Genomic DNA, 22659 nt, shown 5'->3' on the forward strand with positions numbered 1-22659 from the left:
GCCTGGCGGGACCTGTTCCTGTTTGACTTCAGGCAGCGTAGTTCCCAGACCCAAGAATGAGCCTCGGTTTCTTCACCTGTGAAATGAGAGGGCGGGAGTGAGGGAGCTGCGGCCTTCCTCAGAGAGACGGACTCAAGCTCTGCCTTGCTTTGTCTCCCCAGCGGGTGGCCTTGAGCCTTGAAGATGATGGGTTGCCATGATGACCAGCACCCCTCCGTGCCCGATGGGATCGAACACATGCACTGGACTCTTTCTGGACGCTGGATGGACGGGCGGACGGATGCGTTTCTTCGCCTGGGGTTTCGCGCGCACGTGTGTGTGAGTGAGAGAGTGAGGACGTGTGTCTGTGCGTGTTTGGGATTCTTTTTTAAGATTTATGTTGCGGGAAGGTAACCACAAAGTTATAATGAACTGCAGACATCCAAAGGATGTGAGAGTTTTGTATGTATAATGTTTTATACGCGTCTTACCTGGCTGCACTACCCATAAGGAAGAGCAGAGCAGCCCCTGCTGAGCAACTAACGTGATGGATGAAACCAGACCCGGCCCGGCAGGACAGGACCTGGCTCACCGTTTTAAAATTATATTTATAGAGGGTGTTTAGGGGGGTTTTGTAAATAAAATGAAGACGCTTTGTGGCTATCCATCAACATAAGTTAAAAAAAACAACCAACAAAACAAGCCCCTTCATGTCCTCCCTGCTCCCCAACACCCCGTCTAGAATATTTATTAACATATTTCACAGAAAAGAGCTGTAAATAATTTAGAGAGGTGAGAGTATTTATTTTGGGGTATGTGTGGCTTGCTGTGTAGAGACTGTGGGGGGGGGGTCAGAAGAAGTGGACCTTTATGGATGTTGAACGCTGAAATGCAGTCTCGTTTCAAAGCCCCAAGGCTACTCAATGAGGAGGGTCTGGGATGGATTCAGAGGTGGTTTTGGAAAGGAGGCTGAAGCCCCGAGTGACTCGAATGCTGGAGAGGAGAGCAGGAGGGTCCCCTTGGCTTCCGCTCCTTCTCCAGGAGGCAGAGTGGGCCGGCGCCCGATCACAGCTGACAAGATGGCGCCATGGAGAACCTTCCTGGGAGGGGAATCTCTTCCTAAGGCCAGTGTGCTCATTGGGTGCCATGCCAGAAATATGGGACAGAACCTGAAGGGGGCTTGGTTTGTGCATCTGGAAAACAAGTCTTTGGTTAAAGGTGATTAGATGGTTTCCTAGGTCTTTCTTAGTCTTGATGTTCTAAAGCCTCCTCCCAGCCCTGACCTCCCCTGTTCTAAGTCCCCTCCCAGTTCTGACATCCCCTGTTTTAAGCTCCTTCCCAGCTCTGACATCCCTTGTTCTGGGTCCCTCCCAGTTCTGACATCCCTTGTTCTAAGCTTCATCCCAGCTCTGGCACCCCCTGTTCTAAGGCCTGTGCCAGCTTTGACATCCATTCTAGGTTCCCTTCCAGCTCTGACATCTCCTATTCTAGGTTCCTTCCCCTCTCTGACATCCCCTGTTCTAAGGCCTCTTCTAGCCCTGACATTTCCTGTCCTAAGGCCCTCAGCTCTGACATTCTGTGCTCTGAATTGTTTTCTATCCCGAAGGCCCTTGCGTCCTTGCCATTTTACGTTTTGACAGTCTATGTTCTGAGGCGCTGTTCCACCCTCCCCCTCTCTGAGTCTGTGATTCGGCTCCTCAGCTGGCAGGGTCAGTGCTCTTGTCTGTCCCCGTTATCATCATCCAGGCCCCTTGTGCAGCTGATCACAGTATTATTTCATAGAGGAGGAAACCTGGCGGGGATCTGTTGAGAACCAGACTGTCAGTCAATGCACTTATTAAATGCCAAGTGCTGTCCAGTGACTGCCATGCAAATACAAAGAGACAGTCCTGCCCCCAGAGGGCCTGTGGGCCTGCTCCCAGAGGGCCTGTGGTCCTGCCCCCAGAGGGCCTGTGGTCCTACCCCTATGGTCCTGCCCCCAGAGGGCCTGTGGTCCTGCCCCTCAGAGGGTTTACTTCCCAGTCAGTCTCAGAGCTGGGACTATGTTGGGGCACTTCCTTTAACAAGTCAAATTTAGGTCCTTTTGCAAGTCTGGAGCAGACGTCCCATGGCAGGGGGAGGTGTTTGTGATTTTCCTTCTAGGATGGCCCTCTTCCAGGTGATTGTATCTCTGCGGCTGTCGGACGTGCTTTTCTCCATCAGGCACTGGGGCCCTCCCAGAATGCAGGCTTTGTGCAGTGCCTCCTTCCTCCCTGCTCTGGTCACCTGCGGATTGTTGGCGCCCAGGGAGGGGTCTAGCTCTGTGCTGGGATGGGGGGGATGCAGCTGAAGGAACCAAAGATCCTTGGTTCTTTGGAAGGGGAGCCTGACCCTTCAGTTACTGGAGACCAGGAATAATCCTGGATATGCTCAAGACCTTGAGTTTGAATTCCGGCTCCAGTACTTCTTGTGTGAGCCTCAGTATCCCCTCTGAAACAGGAAGTGGGGCTAGTGATCAGAGTCTCTTTGTAGCTCTAATGACAACGTTATTTGGAGCTAGGAGGAATCTCGGAGGTCATGGAGTTCTGCCTTTCCTTTTTGTAGAAAAGGAAATGGACTCTGAGGAGAGGTTAAATGACTTCCACATAATACCATAGATCTAGAACCATTACATAAGGAAACAAAACCACAAAATGAAAGCCCTTAGCACAGTCTGGCACACAGTAGGTGCCTAATAAATGTTTGTTTCCTTCCCTTTTTCTTACTAGTCGTATGACTGGACAAGCCAGCCCCCTCTCTGAGCCTCGGTTTCATCCAGTAAGGCAGTGAGGACAGGCCTCCTTTCCTTCTTGGGTGATGTTTGGCTCAGTGAGCACCTTTGCATACCCTGAAGCACTCTAAAGTGATCGGCCATTATTATTTCCTAAATGGGAGAACTGAGGCACAGAGGAAGTGACAAGTCTGTGGCCATGCAGCTCACGGAGCTGAGACTCAAATCCAAGGATTGCACTGGTATAGGGAAGTCCTTTGTTGTGAGAGTCCATTACCCACTAGCCCCTTCCCTGCCCTGCCAGTGGGGGGGGATTAAGCCCCTACTTCTATTCTCCACTGGTCTGGACTTTTCTTGACTTTGTCCAATGAGTTACCGTTCCTGCTCTCTCTTGTCACCCACTGACCTCATTGACCGGCCATGGCAGGGCTTCACGTACCTCAGAGAGGACCCTGCCAGGCCCTGGGGGTTCTAGATTGTACTGGGCCTAGAACAGCCAGCCCAACCATGGGCCTAGACCATCGTCTGTGTGCCCCGTGTTTATCATCTTGCCCTTGGGACGGAGACCCAGAGGTTTGCAGTTGACGAGAGTAGGCCAGGTAGAGCTCCTTTCTAACACACACTACTTGAATCTGCCCTTTATCACCAGCAAAATATTCAAGGTTAAGAGAACGAGCTTCTGTCGCGGGTTTTAGAACCTTGAATTTTACATCTGAAGAAAGAACCTTGATGTTCTTCTATTCCAGCCCCTTTGTCTTGGGGGAAAGGGAGGAGCAACATGGGAGGCAACAGTCCTCAACTTTAAAGAGCCTGGATTTGAATCCTGCTCTTGCTATTGGTTTTCTGATCTTCGATGCCTTCTTTTCCGAACTTTGGTCCCCTTGACCGAGAACACAGTTGGGCTCCGTCCTTTGTAGCTCAGGTCTGAGATCTTGCGTATTCTCGATTCTGGCCCTTCTTTGGCATCCTCAGAGTTGCACCAACCCCCTCTGTTCCTTAAAGAGACTTGTCTGCACTGGAAATCTGGGGCAACATCTCACTTCCCAAGCATGATGCCAGCCCAGATGGGAAATCTGGTTGAGATTCAAATTTATGGTGATTCAGCCAAAAAAACCACCCAGAGTTGGGGCAGCTGGGTGGCCCAGTGAATATAGAGCACCAACCCTGAAGGCAGGAAGACCCGAGTTCAAATCTAGCCTCAATCACTTAACACTTCCTAGCTGTGTGACCCTGGGCAAGTCACTTAACCCCAATTGCCTCAGCAGCAAAACAAACAAAAAACCCGAGTTTCAGTGTCCTGACTAGTCATTAAATGCTCTAACTACTTCTTTCTCCTCATCCTCCAGCACACAATGTAAGTATCTTTTGCCCCTTTACACTCAGCCGGGGCTCAAGGAAAGATGCCCAAATCGTGTCCCCAATACTGAGGAGTCTGATCCAGAGATATTCAGTTCCCTGACATTTTGTAGACACGCTGCTGGCTGCCAAAAGCCAGAGGCGTGGAGCGAGACCCTTGAAAGCAAAAGGCCCGAGTTCACATGTCTGGTGCTGGTTGCATGGGCGATGCTCGAAATGAATTCCTCGGGCCTCAGGACTCATCTCGACGATGAGAGCTCGGGGTGAGGTGGCCCTGGCAGCATCTGCTGGCCATGTTCTCACCCCAGTGCTCTGTGTACTTCTTAGCTGGTATTTTATCCAGAGCCATGTCCACCATCCCCAACCCGCCGGGGTGTAGACATCCTCAGGCGCTCCCCTGCTTTGCAGACATCTCCCTGTTCAGTCGAAAGCTCTGTCTACACCAGTGGGAGCAGGGGAGGCCCGCAGCACTTTTCACATCCATAAATCCAAATTCTAAGACACAGGCAAGAACAATAAAAGTGAGTGGACAGAGGTTAGGGGGAGGTCTCCGTGTCCCTCTGAAATTCTGGAATATTGAAGAACATGGGGGCTCCAGGTCATCATTGGGAGACGAACCCCAGTCATATTTCATGAAGGTCAGTCAGCCCATCATCTTAGGGAATAGCAAGGAGTCAGCCGGCATAGAGTCCCAGAGTAAATCACTCCTTTCCCCCACCAATGCACAAAGGTAGCGTAGCTAAAGTGAGGCATCCGTTGTCTTTTTCAACTCGGGTCCTTTGGAAGTCACAGGACCTCCAAAGAGGTGACCGTCAGACCTGTTTAGGTTTTCCAGTCCTTGGAGTAAGTCCAGGAAGCCTCTATTCTCTAAGGCCATTCACCATGTGCATGGCCCAGGATCAGCTGGAAACCACGTTGGTACCCATCATTTGACATCAAAAAAGAAAAAAAACCACCTGTAAATATGTTTGGAGATGGGAAGGTTTTGATACTTTTTTAAAAAAATTAAGAACAGAAAACACAAATCTGTACAGACATCTTTTATGAAACAAAAAATAAAACAAAAATAAATGTTTGCTTTTAATTGTTGTCAGTTTAAATTCTGGTCCTGGTATGAAAACATCATCTTGTTAAAAAAAAAAAAAACAGCATCCTAAGTCATAGAACAGAAAAGGCATTTTTGTTACACTCCGATGTTTTTCTTGTTTTAAAACATGGTCCCGGCATTGACCATCCGCCGGGGCTTTGTCGGGATGTCGTTTCCGCCTCCCTCCTTGGGTCTCCTCCAGCTCTGTTCACATCCATGCTCGGTGCCTTTTCTGTTTCAGTTTCTAGCTCGCGGGCTGAGGGATTGAGGAGTGGTGGGGAATGGCTACGTCTCTGTTGCTGGACTGACATCAGTGTGGGGGAACTGCAAACCAAATGAGGTCATTTGTAAAACTGCACTCTTTCTACAATCACATTAAACTCATTTTTTTTTTTTAATCTGGGAGAACGTGCCATTGTGGTCTTTCAGTGAGGAGTCTGCAGTATTAGTGGCCCAAGAGTCATTTATTAAGCAGGTACCAGAGACACAAACCAGTAGTGAACCAGGTCCTGCCCTCAAGGAGCTTACATTCTCTAGAGAGAGCCTGGGTGTGAACACCCACAAGTAGCCATAAAAGAATGAATACAGGGTCATGTGGGGAGTGGATCTCACCTGGGGTATATGAAGCAACCTCTGGATGGGTTTAAGGAAGTCGTAAATTTGGAACAGGGGAAAATTACAGCTTGACTTTCACCAGCTTTTGATTTCCTTTGTAAGACTCTTTATTTTAGGCCTTTTAAAATGTGATTCTAAGAAGAGGTCCGGAGGTTTCACACCAGACTGACCACAAAGGGGCTCAGGACACAAACGGTTAAGAACCCTTGGGCTGCCCTATGGGAGACCAAGGAAAAACTTGTTGGTGTATTGACAAGCCCAGGGCCTTCAGTATTTTATTTATAATTGGCATGGAATCATGGGGTCCAGCTCTAGAAATCACTAGCCCAAACCTCTCTTAATAGACACTGAGCCTGTGCACAGAATTGCGAAGCTGGGGTGAGATTTGAACCAAGTTCTTGACGCTAAATCCAGCACTGATTTAGTGCTGTTCTGAGAACCTCAGCACTGGAAAGGACCACAGAGATCATCCATCCTCCGCTTGAAGACCTCCAAGGGAGGGAACCCGATTCTTCTGGGCAGCACCTCGGACAGCGCCGCTTGGTAGGGAGTTGTTCCTGACTTGGAGCTGCTTCCATCTGCCCTTGCAGTTGCTCCTCATGTTCCTAGGCCTGGGCCCATGTAACCCTTTGGATGACTGTTTTGGGCCTTCCATCCTTCTCTCCTCCAGGTCCTCATCAGTCCGCACAGGACCCAGACCTTCCTCTTGCAATGCCCTCTGGGCCCCTGCAGTGTGTCCACAGCCTCTCTAAAATGCGATGCCCCAAACTCAGGCGGGATCTGACTAGGGAAGAACGGTTGTTGCTCATTCATTTCAATCATGGCCGACTCTTTGTGACCCTTGGTGTTTTCCTGGTGAAGACATTGAAGTGGTTTGTCATTTCCTTCTCATTTAACAGATGAGGAACCCGAGGCAACGGGCTTCACTGACTTGCTCTGGGAGTGTCTGAGGCTGGATTTGGAATCGGGTCTTCCTGGCTCCGAGTCTGGCGCTCTGTCCTCTGAGCCACTGGAGGAACTAATGCTTCCTGGAAGCTGTGCTTCTCTAAATGCAACCCCCCAAACATATGTTATGCTGTATCCCAATGTTGGCCTTTCTGCCAAAACCCCTAAATTATTTTTGCCCCGACCTCACACTGGTAAAGTTGATTCCTTATAGGTTTTACCCTTGGAGGCAGTGTGGGAAGGGGTTAGAATCAGGGACTAGGTTTGAATTCTGGATCTGTTACGGGTCTGACCTTAGATAAGTCACAAATAACTTAATCTTGCCAAGCCTCAGTTTCTTGTTCTGTAAAATGAGAAGTTTAAACCAAAGGCCTCTTGCAGCTTTCCCAGCTCTAAAAATATGAACTAAGTCATAGGGCCTCAGTTTGCAAAAATGAGGACATTCAACATTTTTGGACTCTGAGGTTCCTTCCAACTTTAACCTGGTGATCCTATCATTTGTCCCCATTACCTTTGACCTTACTCCAGTTAGTCCCGTTTCCTACTCTGTCAAGCTCTTTTGTTAGCACAGTGTCTAGAATAGAATACAGGCTTAACAAATGTTTCCCTATTGATTATCCTAATATTAGGAATATTCCCTCTTCCCAATTGACTATTGATTGGGGATTCTGTCACCCAATGCATTAACTAACTTTCCGGCTTGGTGATGTCTGCAAATTGATGGAGACTGGTGTCTATCCTCCGCTAAGTCTCTGGGGAATATTCTAAATAGAAAGTACCTACTGTGGGCACAGTAACTGATAGTTATTGGGAGGAGGAAAGTGTAGATAAAACACAATTTTTGGAGCTTGGAGTCTAGAAGAATATCAAGACAAAATTAGTCCAGGCATAAAACTGGACTAAATACTAAGGTCATGGGCTCCTAGATCTATGACTGGAAGGGGCCCAAGAGGTTATCTAGTCTGACTCCTTTATTTTTCAGATGAGAAATTTGAGTCTTATGGAGCACAGGTGACATGTCTAAGGTCACGTGGGTCATACCTATGGGACAGGATTTGACCTCAGGATCTTTGATTCTACAGTCAGCACTCTTGCCCCTGCCTCCCACTAGGAGTTGAACCATCATTCTGTGCTTCCCAAATGTCAGATTGATTTAACATTTATTAAACACTTAATGTTTATAAAATAGTGCTCATCGAGTTCTGAGCTAAAATCCTGACCAGCCTCTGGGAGCTTTTAGGCCAGTGGGGTGGGGGACAGAGGAAAAGACACGTGTACACAGACAGCTCTTACACCTGTGCAAAACAGACTCCAGACAAAGCACTAGGAGAAATTTTGTAAAGAGGAAATCAGGCTTCTCGGGGGGCAGGGGAAGGCAAAGAAAGAAGCACATTTAGGAAGGGCATTGGTTGGGGAGAAAGGTGGCCCCTGAACCGGACCTAAGACCCTGCCAAAAATAAACTCAAGGCAAGGCTGTGGAGAAAACCTATCTGGACATGCTGTCTGACCACTGGATCACACTGCCCCAGTGAGCAGCTTTTTTGTGCACAAGCTATTTGATGAGATAAATTCTGCCACCAGATTAAAATCTCTACCACCCTTCTTTGGGAGGGCTTAGCATTAAATGGAGATGGAGTCCAGTTTGTCATCACCATCCATTTTAAAACTTTGGTTATCGATGTAACCAACGATTTTGAAAGTACCTACTATGTGTGGGGATTACCACTAGCCAGCATGAATTTGAAGTGCATCCCTAGAGGCTGCCTCCTTAACTGGGCATTTACGGGTCAGGTCCCCAAAGGATGTTTGCTACTTGAAGGTCCTAGGGAACCCTGTGGATCCGGACCCCTAAAACTACGACTAATAATCCTAACAATGAGCCAGCAGGCGTAATCAGTTCAAAGTAAAAGTATGTATTAAGATGGGAAAGAAAGAACGAATTGTTGTTCAGTTGTGTGCAACTGTGTGAGCCTATTTGGGGTTTTCTTGGCAAAAATATCAGTAGCAGAAGCTACCAAAGAAGCCACATTTCTCCCACAATCCTGGGGCACCTTCCCTGACAAATACTAATTGTCCATTGGGCCCAAATTTAATATAATAATAGTGAGGCACATGCAGAGAAAACCTTAGAGTCAGAGTAATTCCTGTTTCTGACACTGCCCACCTCAGCATCCTTTGGGTTCCTCATGGAGTTTCCTCAGAACTCGGGATTTTCTGAACTGTCCTGAAACCACAGGTGACTCTTCTCTGATACTTGAAGCTCTTTAATCCCTGCCTCTTTCTGTCTCTCCAGGAATACAGAGTATGTTTCTCATCTCTCTGCTGAATGTACATCAACTATGTCCAGGACTCTTGAACTGATCAGCTAATTACTGGGCAGGATCTCTTGTTGGGCTGTTACGGGAGCTAGTGGCTGCTGGGGAGCCGATTCTGACCAGCAGAATAATCCCTTCATGGGATAGATGATGCAAGGAGCCTGAGGCAGGTGCATCCTCTGACCTCCCTCTTCCCACTTGCCTCCCGGTTATTTCATTCCCAATCACAAGCGACATCTGCGACAGTAAAGGCTGATTCACAATTCCTAAGAGTGGGTTATGATTCAAGCTGTTGGAGCTTTTGGAGAATGACCGACCCAGACCCATTAATGGTCCAGTCCCCTTTAACCCTTTACTCGCTTTCTGGGTTTCGCACTTAGGGGTGGTCCTTGACATTGGGCAAATAATCCTGGTGCAAGATCTAATAGCCAATGGAGAGAGAAAACATGGGCTTGGTTGTGGTGTTTGCTTTTTTGTATAATATAATCATTCTCAGTAGGAGCAGGTTTCTTGGGGAGGTTTTCTGGAGGCAGCCTTAGGTGCAGTTCCAAGTAATAATTACCCCAAACATAGCCAGGAGTTAAAATCCAGTCCTTTCTTGTGTCCTTTAAAGTCTTGAGCTTCAGCCCCGAGCTCCCTCCGAATGTCTCCAACCAGCACAAAGGTGGAATATGGAATGAATCTGTCTCCGCCTCCGAGAGTGGGCTTGTAGGCTTCCTCCCAGAGTGCTCTGTGTCTGGCCCTGAGAGCTTCTTGCTTATATGCTGTTCATTGAGTTTTCACCAATCATTATATCACTGGGAAACCATTATTTGTTGTAGGATTAAATCAGTTCTAAGCTAGATTTAACCATTGTCTCCTCAGTTCCACTCAGTACCCTGTTTCAAGTTCTGGCCCATAACATCTCCTCGGAGGAGCAGATCCATCATACTGAACCAGGCTAAATCAGATAATTATTGTCTCTATCAATTCTAATGACTTAGCACTTTGTAAGGATTCCAACACTTGGTGGCCCCAGGTATACTGAGAAGGGCAGCGGGTCATTTAGATGTAATACAGCTTCTAGGGGATTCACTAATAATTTTAAGGTCCCCTGACCTTAGGGGCTTCCGTTCTAACAATCTGTCAGTGATTCTAAATCTTCTGGCTTTGGAATCTGCTCCTGAGGCTCTCTGATCTAAGAATGCTGTTGTTCTGTCAATGATTATAAAAGTCCTCTGGCCTAGGAATATAATAACATTTCTTCCCTTTACTTTAGGGAAGATATATGAGGGATCCCGAGACTATTGTTCTACAATCTGTCTGTCAATGATTTCAAGTCTTCTGGCCTGAGAATAGTCCTACAAACATTACTGTCTGTTGGTCAGTGATGACCAAATATTTCTAGGCCATAAAATTAGTGTATCAATGACATGAACAGGATAAATGTGTGTCCTTGCTTCTGTTTGTTTGCTGAATTCTCTTCAATTGGCCTGCTTCAATTGGCGTTACAATCACAATAAATTTTGCCCCTTGACGTGGAGATGGGTTCAAGCCTGCAAATTTTTTTGAGACCTTTTGCGACACCGGTCTGGGACCCCCAACCTTTTGGGATCCCTTCCCAACCTCAACAATTTGAAATCACAGTTTAATATATTATATAGAAAATTTTTATTAAAAGGAAAAAAATGCTATATGTGTCCTAGAATGACCAACCCTGTAACATCGTCATTTTATTTTACACAATCAAAGGACACGTGACTCTGATTACCTGCAGCTTATTTCAAAAACTAATCAGTTGCTCATCAAGCTAAGGAATGAGAATGGTGAAAACTGCCCTTGATCTCACAAAAACAATATCCTAAAGAAGGAAATGAGGTGGAAATGACTAAATAAATAAGATGAAAATAACTGTATAAGCCCAAGATGGATAAGCAGTGCATTAGTACAGCGGGTGCTTAATAAGTGCTTGTTCCTTTTCTTAAATGGCAGGTAATCTTAAAAAGAAATTTACCAGTGGGAGAAGGAAGGAGGACAAATTGTGAAAGACTCCTTGTAGAAGGTGGGATCTGAGCTGAGTCTGGAAGGAAACCAGAGGCATGAGGGGGCAGAGGTGGAGAAAGCAAGCCAGGTATGGGGAGGGACAACCTGTGGAAATGCAGGAGATGTGACCATGAGGTCGCCGGACGTGGAATACGAGGAAGGAGGCAAAGGGCAGGGAGGCTCAAATGGAGGAAGGAGCTGGATTGCGAAGGGCTTTGAACACTAACTGGAAGGTTTTATATTTGCTCCTCCAGGTAATAGGGAGTCACTGGGGCTAATTGAAAGTGGGTGAGTGACATGGTTAGACCTACAATTTTGGGAGGCTCTGAAGGAACGTGTGGGAGAGGAGAAATATTAGGCTGCCTACTGCAGAGAGCACAACCCCAATGGGCGGCCACACTATGTGCTTGCTCACAAGGCTATTTTACAGATAACTCACTTAAGGCAAACACATGGAGGTCAGAAATGATTCAAGGATATTCTCAAGGTCCCTCCAAAGAGCTTTGGATCCAATTGTGAGACACGGGGGACACTTCCACAGGCTGCCCAGGATGGCGTGTCTCCTTCCAAGAAGATGCTGTGCTCTGTGAGCAAAGCAGAAATGAATTTGTTCCAAAGAAACTGAGGTGCATAAATTTAGAGCTGTCTCCACTCCAGATGTTCCCATGGACTTTGTACCTGACCTGCCGAAGAGCCTTCTGAGCTTGTCTTGGGCCGATCGATCACAGGCGGACACTCTGTACTTCCATCCGCCATAATGATGTCATTTTGGTTCTCTTGGTGTACAAAGCACAAAACTACAACTGTTTTTGCACAGACTGGCAGAGGAAACGGGACGTGATGGAGGAAGTGGGGATGGGGGCAAGGAGGAGGAGGAACCATTATCATTTCCCATCTTAATGAACTAATGATGGAAAATCCCCCAGCTATCTCTTTTCCTTCTGGCAGAAAGCAAGAAAATTAAATGACCACAAAGCACGTAAAGTAGTTGATCACATCCACTGCTGTAGAAACAGCTTGTTGACCTTGGACAAGAGAAATCTGCCCTCCGTCCCAAACGGTGACTTCAGCGCTGCAGTTTTGTCGAGATGGACATTTTTTACAACGGTAAAAATATTTAGTGAATAGGGAACAGCTCTCATTGTAGTCACTGCTGCCCGGCAAATCTTCCTTCCCAAAGCTCCCCTTTTCTCCCCTGAATGAGTCCCCCTTTCTTTCTTTTTCTCTCCCCTTGCAGAAAGGCCTTTTCTGTTTAAGGTAAATGTTATTCCTGAGTTGCAGCAAAAGGCTGCTGTCTGAATTTGTATGCTAAGCAGACCCCGGCCTTAGGAAACCCAAATGGGAAACGTGAAGCTGTGCTCAGCAGTTTCTTTAGCATGCTAATCCATCTCTTTGCTTTCGTTTGCCCTCCTGGCTGATCCCACTGTCCTTGGACCCTCCTCTCCCCGGATGGCCTCTCTCCGGTGATCCCATTCCTCTTCCCAAGCTTGGGACATGTCCTCCGCTGCAATATTATCTTATGTTTGGGACATGCTTTTTTCCTTCTTCCATTTGCCCCGGATCTGCATTTCCTCCCCCCTGTAGAACTCATATATAACTGGTCTTCCTGACTCTACAAATATTGGGTTTGGGGACATTATTTTAGGAAGAAATAGAGCCATTCTAAAGGCAGAAACCCAATGGGGCTGTGAATATTAGGTTGGAAGGCAGTCTAGGAGTTGGGAAGAGCTGGCTTCCTAATCTGCCTCTGAGACAGGTTAGCTAGCTAGAGGCAGCCGGGTGGTCCAGTGGATAGGGGATTGAACTGGACTCAGGAAGACCTGAGTTCAAATTCAGCTTTAGCTTCAGACAGTGAATGTGTGACCCCAATCACTTCACCTCCCTTTGCCTCAATTCCCTTGGTTGTACAAATGAAAATAACAATAGCATCTGCTTCAGGTTACCTTGACGATTAAACAATAGTTTAAATTGCCTAGCACAGTCCTTCCCTTGCTGAGAATGTCTCCTCAGTTTACAACTGGGGAAACTGAGGCCCGAGGAACTTGGGGTCTCACAAAGCATTCTTCTGATGAAATGTGTACAAAAAGGGTGGAATGAGCAGACCTGAGAGTGTTCCTTCCTTAATGGATCAGGCAGTCGTTTCAGGAGAGGGCTGGGCAGAGAGCCGCGGGGAGCTGAGCTTGGTCCTGATCTGTTCTAACCGAGTTCTCAATATCACTTATGCTCTGGCAGATTTATAGATAAAACAAAAGCAAAAGAAAGCTACAGAGCGGACAGAGAATACGTCTCATGTCAAAAATCCACAAGAGGCTAAAACAAAGCTGAGAAAAGTAGAAACTCACAATGGGTTTGAAACCTGTGATTTCACTGATGGAAGGAGCTTCCTCTGCCAGCAGAGGTTAAAACCTTAAGTTGCCAGTAGACGGAGAGTTCAAGTGATTTTTTTCCAGGGTCATATAACCAGGATGTGTCCGAAGGGGATTTGAATCAGTTTTCCTGGCGATGAGTCTGGCTCCATCATGTCAAGCTGTGGGATGGGGATCCCACTACCTATGTCATAGAGTTATTGTAAGGATGCAGTCTTCGGATGATTGATAAAGACTAGCTATAATTGTTGTAAGTATCAAATGAGGTGATATTTATAAAAGTCCCCAGCACAGTGACTGGCACATAGAAGGAGCCTCAAAGTCCTTATTCCCCCACTTTTCCCCCGATGTAGACGTCTACTCCAGTCAGGATCTGCAGGTTTCTGAATAAATGGAAAGGAGGCCGGGGAGGATCCAGCTAGTTTTTGAAGACCTTGTGATCTTTACGGAATAACATGTTTAAGTGATGCCCTTTGATCCCACAAGACTAAGGGTGAGTGGGAAGCCTTTTTTGACAGGCAGTCAAAAGCTGCCTGGAATGGAAAATGAAAGGCTAACTGCAAGCTGCGAAATATAAGGAGAATCTTGGCCCTCAGCTTCCCCTTCTCTTAGGGGAGTGAAGGGATCCAACACTTATCAAGCATCTACCCTGTTAGATCTTATGCTAAACGCTTTACAAACACGATGTTGTCCTACTTCCTCCAACCCTCCCACTTTCTTTGCACTAAGCCAAGGCTGAGAAGACTCTGGGAGACATGTTTATAGCTCTACAAGGTACCACAGGCCAACGCTCTAATGCCTTCCGTACCCCTCTCCATTCCTCCAGGGTAACCACCCTTTCTTATTTTGCTGCCATAATTCCTTTTTTTTTTTTTCAGTTGTAGCTTACCCAGAATCCTTTGAAATTTACTCATCATTAATAATCTTGGTGATTGAAGCCCCTTTCATCCGACTTCCATCCAGAAACAACATGCAGACAAACAAGTACAAACAAGATACAGACAGGATAAAGGGGAGATAAACGCGAAGGGAAGGCCCTGGCGTTAGGGGGGAAGGGAAGGTCTTCTTGAAGATCTGAAGGAACCTAGGGAAACTAGAAGATGGACGGGAAGCAGGAGAACGTTCTAAGGATGTGGGATGGTAAAAAAGCATGAAGTTGAGAGAAGCCTGTGATATTAGTTCACAGAGGGCACTGGGGGAAGAGGAGGCAGAGTAAGGGGACTGATTGGTCCATTACTCTCCAATTGATCCAATACTCTCTGGGTCTGCCTCTTCAACTCCCTTTGAGTACATTTCATTAAAACGATGCCTCCTGAGACCTCAAATAACTTCCCTGGGCCTCGGTTTCCCCAGCTGTAAAATGAGGAGGCGATCTCAGCCAGGGAAGGGGATAAGCATTTACAAGGCTGGGAAAATGGGCAGAGGCAAGCTAGGAAGGACTTGGAGATGCCAAGCCGAGAGTCTGTCTGATCCTAGAGATGACAGGATGGGGGTGGGTGGGTGATGGGTCAGCTCTGGGCTTTAAGGAGATCACTGGGGTTGCTGAGTGATGCATGGCCTGGAGCCAGGAGGCACAAGGCAGGGAGACGGCGGGGAGACTGTTGCTACCGCAGCCGGTGTGAAGTGATGGGGGCGGGTACCAGTCAAAGGAGAGAAGGGGCACCTCCGGGAGAGAGGCTCACGGACTTCGGGTTCCGCAGCAGATGGTGCATGGACGAGTTAGAGAGTTAAGGACGAGAATGGCAGGAGGTTCCGAGCTTAGGTGCCTGGAAAAGTGGTTCCCCTTGACACGAGCAGAGACGTTAGGAGGGGGTTGGGAGGTAACGGTTTTGGACATGCTGAGCCTGAGATGTCTATGGGAGACCCATTTCAAGATACCCAGCAGGTGACTGAAGGCGCAGGACTGAAGGTCAGAAAAAGGGGAGCGCTGGACAAGCAGATCTGAGTCATCAATGTAGAGAAAATTAAGTCTATGGAACTGATGAAGTCATCAAGTGAGAGAGCGGAGAGGAAGGGAGGACGGCGGGGAGGGAGGGGGGAGGACGGCGGGGAGGGAGGGAGGGGGACGGCGGGGAGGGAGGGGGACGGCGGGGAGGGAGGGGGGACGGCGGGGAGGGAGGGAGGACGGCGGGGAGGGAGGGGTGATGGCGGAGGTCGGACCCCAGGGGATGCCCAAAGACGGTGAGAACAACCTGGATAAAGATCCAAGATAGACGGGATTAAAACGGTGTCCCAGAAACCCAGAGAAGGGCCCGAGGGGCCGGGCCAGAGGCCGCCCTCGGATCCAGGGCAATGAGCCTGGAGAAAAGGGCACCGGCCATGTGGGGCAGGGCGGCTTCGGCGGAAGGGTCAAGTCGGCCTTGGAATGACAAGTGGGGGAGGGGTGAAGGAGGGAGGGAGAGAGCGGCGGGGGGAGATGGAGGGGGGAGGAGAGAAAGGGGAAAGGCGGGGGAGGGGGGGAGCACCCGCGGGGCTCGCGGGCGTGGAAGCGGAGGCACACGGGCGGGGAGGGCGAGAGCCGGCCCAGACCCTCGGGCCCGGGGAGGCGGCCAGGAAGTTGCACGGGGAGCAGAGGAAGCCCGTTCCTCCTCTGGCGGTAAGGAGTGGGTGGCGCTGGAGGCGGGTGGGGGATGCTCGGGTCCCAGCCACCCAAGGTATCCCGGGTTACAGATGAAGGCGAATGTGAGATTCCCAACTGCGCATGCGCTCCCCAGCTCGTGGGGCGGGGTCAGGCCGGTGAGTGATGGAAAGGCGGGGCCAGTCTGAGAGCGGAAGGGATGGGCGAGGCCTCGGGCTCTGGCGGGCGCTGGCTCGTGACGTCACTGCCGCGCGCCTCGCGGCCTAGGCAAAATCGGCGCCGGTCGGCTTGGTGCGGGCGGCTGTGCGGACCCCGCTCCCTCCGCGCGAACCCCGGATTCAGGCCCGGCGCGGCTCGGCCATGGCCAGCGACTTCTACCTGCGCTACTACGGGGCCACAAGGGCAAGTTCGGCCACGAATTCCTGGAGTTCGAGTTTCGGCCGGACGGTGAGGGCGGGGGTGGCTGGGCCCGGGGGGAGGGGGGCAGAAAGTGGGGGGCGCTGGGGAGAGGGGGGGGGGGGGGGGGGGGGGGGCCGGGATGGGGAGACAAAGGGGGGAGCGGGCCCCTCCGCGGGCAGAAGGGAGGCCCCTGGTCGTCGTGAGCGAGGAGAGGAAGTGCCTCAGTTTCCCCTTGTGTAAATGGGGGTTAGAACGCCCCTGGTCCCGGGGTGGGGGGTACGGAGAGGATGCGGCTGCCGCTCCCTGGCTCCCTGGCAGCGCCCCGGGGCCGGCCGCTCTCACCCGGGCCCCTCCCTGCCGTTCCTGCTCCTAGAAGGCGCCCCCCTGGAGGGTCGGGACTGTTGGTTTTTGTCCTTTTCCATCCCCGGTGTTTTGACATCCAGCTGCAGCTTCATAAGTGCTTGTTTGGTGACGGGGAGCTGGGGCACCGCTTGCCGGGCCCTTCCTCGGTCTCGGGGCTCCCTGGCAGCAGGGGCTCGGCGGGGGGTCCAGGGGGGCTGATTCTCCGCCGTGCCCCAGGGCAGGCATGGGGGCACCATTCCGGCTTCGCCCTTTGTGAGAAGTTTCCCTTTGAACGCCATTCAGCGAGCAGTGCCAGGCCCCGGGCGGGCGCGGGGACAGCCTGAGCATCCAGGAGGGGCCCTTCTGCCCGGGAAACGTATTAAATTCGGTCCGTGATCAGCTCAGGGCCTCCTTGGCGAGCCGAGCCCGGCGTTCGCCCTTCCTGGCTGGGGAGAGGCTCGTGGCTCAGCTGTCCCTGGTCATCTTTGGCCGGGCCATGGGAAGCGATTTCCGCCGCGAAAGAGGGAATGTGGGACAGGACCCCGGCTCCCATCACTGTTCTTCCCGTAACCCCGCAGGGGACGCTGCTTTGCTTTGTTGCTTTCTTTGAAATCTTACATGGGCCATGTCACTCATTTGGTGATTGGTTCGGAGTCTAGTGACTTCCCTTTGTTTTATTCGCCCCGGCTTGGAACCTTTTCTTTCAACGGTTCTGTGTCGGGCCCCTCGCAGAAGGTTGGGCCAGAGGAGGAGGAACAGTCGGACTCAGACCGCCTGCTCCAATTCGCCCATTTGTTGTGTCTTCCTCTGTGCCGATGGGAGCGAAGGCCGTGAAATCCCTTGTTTTGGTTTTACGCCTCGCCTGCCGTGAGGAGGGGTAGACTAGAGAGCTCCACGCCGTGTATATTTGATGTCTGTATGGGATCCAAAGAACAAAGCTCCTTAAGCTAAAACTCTGCCTCGCCCAGAGGGCTGGTGCCTTAAAAGTACCAGCCAAGTCCGCCAGGGTTGGATTCGTGGGACGCCGTATTTGGCGCCGGTGCTCGAGTCCAGAGCTCCAGCTCTGTCACTAAGGAGCAGCAACGCGGAGCTGTCCCGTTATGCTCTGAGGCTGCTGCTTCTCGAATCTGAGGTGAAAGGACCCCAGAGACCAGTCCGTACAGGAACAAGGAGGTCCCGTCCAGCCACGCGACAGGCCGTCATCCAACCTTTGCTAAAGTAACTCTGATGGAAACCTGCGAGCTGAGATTTTTAAAACATGGAATCCTACCTAGAGTCTTGGAAATCAGCTTTCCTAAAACCTAGATCGCCTGTGAGACAGACGGTGCTCGGATTTCCGTTCCTCGTCGGAGTCTGAACTGGAGCGGTTAGACGTTTTCTCCCAAGGCTCCCGTCACTTTCACTCCATCAACCTGCTCCTTCTTGTTGATGAACATCAGATCTAGAGTATAAATTCTCTGGCTTATTTGCCTTTTGAAGGATGAAATTATTAAGGCAAGTTAGGAAATGGATTTCTGCTTGGGCATAATGTTGGAAGTCCCCCCATTGCTATCATAGAATATCCCCGTGCTAGCTTCTGCTCCATTTCTTCTATTTCTCACCCTGCTCTGGTGTCCTGGAGACTCACCAGTGGAAATCGCCGATGGCTGGACCAGACAGCTCCTGAGGTCCTAGAGAGAAGGGCCGCCGTGCAGGAAGTAGAACAGCCGCAGAGACGTTTAGAATCCCAGAGATAGAAATACAGGGGCTAACAGGGACCCAGCGGCCTCAGCTGCTCCCTCCATGGGTGTCTGCTGATCTTCACATAATCCCAGCCCTGGCTCTGAGTTTCCTCCCGTGGTGGTGTTTTTGTAGCCACAAAGCCGCTGCCCACAACATCCCGGCTCCGTAACTGGGCAGCTGGCCTTAGAGGTGGGGAGCCGCTATCTGCTTTTGGAGAGGGAGCTCTTCCCTGGGATTTCTGATCCTCAGGCAATCGTACGTTTCAAAAAGACCAGCTGAGAGACATGTCTTGCTCCTCTCCGTGCGTTTCTGCCCCCGTTGCGTTTGCAGGAAGGGTTGCTTCATGGGCTCAGGCTCGGTCGGTCCTTCTTGCCGCTCCTTTGACGTTTGTGTGTGGGCAGCAAGGCCACAGGTCTGGCTGTGGCTTTTGTCTTCTGGAATTTCTGAGGGTCTTTGCTCCTGCTCTTTGCCCAGCACGGCCCCTAGCTTCTCTCAGGGAGCCTCGGAGGCTGTGCAGTGCAGCCCTGGCCACCACATCCTCATCAAGTACCCCAGCCTCTGCCCCTTCCCAGACAGATTTGAGCCAAAATCTCAAACTCAGCAGCTTCCCCCCTCCCCCAATTGCTCCCAGTTTTGTCCAAAGGGACTGAGCAGAACAAATCGTTCCTTCTTCCCATGATGTCTTTTTTACATTTAATACAAAAAAAGTAAAAAAAAAAAAAAAAAAAAAAATCTACATTTAATAATAGTTTGCTGTATTCTTTTTTCCACTGTAAGTTTGTCCCTCTGAATGTTAGTCATAAACATTAAGCGCCCACCTACTGTGTGCCAGGCACAGTGCCAAGTGCTCGGGATACAAAGATAGATAGAACAACAGGGGAAGACATTGTGCACTCAGGATAAATAGGGGATGACAGAGGGAGGGCCCTGGAAGTAAGGGGCCTAGGGAGGCTTCCTGGAGAAGGAGGCATTTTAGTTGGAACCTAAAGGCAAGGAGATCAGAGGTTGGAGTTAGGGAGGGACAGCCTTCCTGGCGTGGGGGCAGCCAGAGAGAATGCCTGGCACCAAGAAGTGGAGGGTCTTGTTTCTGCAGCAGCCGGAGGCTGGGGTCACTGGCTGGAAGAGACAAGGTGGCAGAGTCAGGGGAAGAGGACTAGGAAGAGGGAGAGGGGACGAGAAGTGCTTTGAACGGCAAATGGGATTTTGTAGATGATCCTGAAAGTGAGATCAGCTCCAGAATCTGGAATTGGGGGGTTTGGGGAGGCCTGGGTTTGACTAAGGCCGCTGTGTTTTACCAGGTTTTTCTTTTTTTTTTTTTTTTTTTTTTGTTACTAAATGTGATTTTTACTCCTTATAGGCAAACTGAGGTATGCCAACAACAGCAATTACAAAAATGATGTCATGATCAGAAAAGAGGTGAGAGCCTGACAGGGCCCTGTGGTTCCTAGGAGGCAGAGGGGTTTCACGGGGAGAGGAGGACGTAGCCCTTTGTGGCCCAGGGTCCGGCCTCCGTCTGTGGCCGGTGCAGACTTTGTTCTCGGGTTCCCTTCCAGGCTTACGTCCATAAGAGTGTGATGGAGGAGCTGAAGAGGATCATTGACGACAGCGAGATTACCAAAGAAGATGATGCTTTGTGGCCTCCGCCCGACAGGGTGGGCCGGCAGGTGAGGAGGACAGGGGGGAAGGGGAGTCTTCAGGGAGTGCAGCTTTTTATAGTTTCTGCTTTTCACTTTCTTTGTCTTTATCGGGGCAATGAGTGTGAAACAATCCCTCCCTTCAAGAAGCTTACCATTTAACGGTTTCTGTCAAAGTACTACAGGGGAAATAATATGTTTCTTAAAGAAAGTAAATACAGGCAAGCACAGAGTGGTTTGAGAAGCAGGACCACAGTGCCCCCTGAGGGGATCCAGAAAGGCTTTTATAGGAGATGGTGCTTGAGCTCTGCTGAAGGGAGAAGGGGGTCTGTGGGGGCAGGAATGACAGAGGGGGTGCCAAGTGGGAGCAGATGGATAATGTCATGGCGGGAAAGTGACAGAATTGGAATGAGGAATGAGGGGGAGTCAGAGGTGACACAGTGAGCCTTTGGGGCTGGAAGGGAGTGGAGCTCTCAGCCCTAAGAGCTCCAGCTGTCTTTTGGACTTGTGGGCTTCTAATGGCACGTACATGTGGCGTGAGCACTTGCTGATGCTCAGAGTTCTCTGCATAGAGAGGATAGTTGAACTCATGGGAATTGACGGGGTCCAAAAGTGAGGCCACAGGGACCCCCACCTACTTATATACCACCTCTCAGTATAGGAAAATGTAATTGCCAAATTAATGCTTGGTCCGTGTTCGCTTCTGGTTTTCAACATAAACACCAACAAGTTCCCTAGCATGGCTCCATCTAATGGGCATTTATTTTGGTGAAACCATTCTGTAGAACACAACATGAAATTATTTAAATGTGAAGAAATCACCACGATCATGGTCGCTTTTTTCTTCTACTGATTGACTAGTATTTGGATTGGAATGAGTCTTAGAGACCGTCTGGTTGCAATATTGTAGATTTGGGTCATGATGGAAGAGATTACTCTAATAGTCCCATTTTTCAAATAAAGAAACTGAAACTCTGCCATAGAGATTGGCTTATATAAGTAGCAAATGACACAGCCAGGATGTGAACCTGGGTCCCCTGTTTCTAAAGCCAGCTTTCCCCCTATTTCATGCTGCCTCCGTCCCCCTCATTCTGTGAAGAAATTAGGCTCAGATACACAAATGACTTTTGCTGTTGCTGGTGGTATGGCTGGGCCCATGGGCTAGTCCTTCCTGACCTGGGAGCCTTGGTCCTCCCCACTGGGAGTCATCAGGGATTTCTGTCTTGGGTGGAATTGGGCAGGGCCTGGACTCAGAATAGCGTATTTTCTGATATCTCTTTTTTGCTAAACCATTCTCTTTCAGGAGCTTGAAATTGTGATCGGAGATGAGCACATTTCCTTCACCACATCCAAAATTGGCTCCCTTATTGATGTGAACCAGTCCAAGTACGTCTGTGGCACTGCTGCGTGGGGGTGGGGTGGGGGCTGCACACAGGTGGAGCAGCCGGGTGGGGAGGAGGCCGACCCCTGCCAGCTGTGAGGGGCCAGCGGTCCTGCTAGTGAGACACTTCTGCCTTCTCAGTACTAGGGGGAGTATCTGGGAGGAACAGGTGGTGGTCTGTGCGCCCATTGCAGGCCAGGGGCTGCTAACAGGCCTGCTGGGGGAGGGCTTGGGCCCCTCGCTGTGCATGACTGTGGGCCACCCTGCTCTTGCTGCCTGGTGTTACCCTCTGGCTCTGCCCTAGAATGGCCTGAGCTCACACCACCCCCACCCCCATCCTGCCCTACCCAGACGTGCCCCCTCTAACTTCATTGTGGCTTCAGGACCCAGGCCCTGGGCTCTTTCCCCTCCATGCCACAGTTGCAGCTGTTAGTCACCCAGGACTGTTACTGCAGATCTTGGGCCCCTCCCCTCTGTAGGAGCAGAGTTACTGTTAAACATAAAGTGGGGAGGGGAGGAGGCGGATCAGGGGCCCAGGCCGAGGGGGGGGAGGCAGCTGCTCTCCAGGACTCCCTGGCAGTAGCCTCAGGAGCTCTGGGTGGGTCTCTGCTGTCCCAGGACATGGAGTCTAATGTGCCTTTCCTTGTGTCCTAGGGATCCTGAAGGTTTGCGAGTGTTTTATTACCTGGTCCAGGACCTGAAGTGTTTAGTCTTCAGCCTCATTGGTTTGCATTTCAAGATTAAGCCCATCTAGGCCGGGCTGTGGTTTTGTTTGGTTTTTTAACTTTTTCTGTGTGGTGTCAAACGCCTTTTGTGTAAGCTAGGAAAATATTTTTTATATGGTGTATGAGGGATTGTCTTTAATAAATATGTGGGCGACTGTAGAGCTCGTTTACTCCCAGCCCTGCCCCAGAGTCACTTCCTGACTTGACCCTGGCAGATTCTAACAGCAAGTGACTTCTGGGACCTGCTCTTGCTCCTGGGTGAGAAAGGCCGGCAGTCTGGGGAGCCGGGCTGGGCACTCGTGCTCCTTATCCAGGAAGTCTGCTCGGCATTGCCCAGTGGTCAGGGAGTGAGCCCGTGCTGTGCCCACTGTGTGCAGCCCAGCGGGCCAGGCCCAGGGAGGGGACCAAGGGAGCCCCTCTGGGAGGCGCCGAGGCCAGTGAGAG

General features: G+C 50.2%; 2 protein-coding genes across 2 annotated transcripts in view; both read left to right on the plus strand.

Moving 5' to 3' along the window:
- Positions 1-5573, plus strand: part of LRP8 (LDL receptor related protein 8) — a 41271-nt gene extending 35698 nt beyond the window's left edge. The window contains exon 19 of the mRNA XM_031968548.1: positions 162-5573. Coding sequence (XP_031824408.1) covers positions 162-200 — 39 coding nt within the window. The 3' untranslated portion in view covers positions 201-5573. The remainder of the gene's footprint in view (positions 1-161) is intronic.
- Positions 5574-16239: 10666 nt separating this feature from the next.
- Positions 16240-22391, plus strand: MAGOH (mago homolog, exon junction complex subunit). The gene is given in 6 exon segments (XM_031969093.1): positions 16240-16400; positions 16403-16459; positions 19833-19891; positions 20029-20139; positions 21413-21495; positions 22145-22391. Coding segments are annotated over 6 exon segments (438 nt in total). The 5' UTR covers positions 16240-16372; the 3' UTR covers positions 22245-22391.
- Positions 22392-22659: the final 268 nt, after the last annotated feature.

Source organism: Sarcophilus harrisii, chromosome 4 (assembly GCF_902635505.1).
Source record: "Sarcophilus harrisii chromosome 4, mSarHar1.11, whole genome shotgun sequence".
Classification (NCBI taxonomy): domain Eukaryota; kingdom Metazoa; phylum Chordata; class Mammalia; order Dasyuromorphia; family Dasyuridae; genus Sarcophilus; species Sarcophilus harrisii.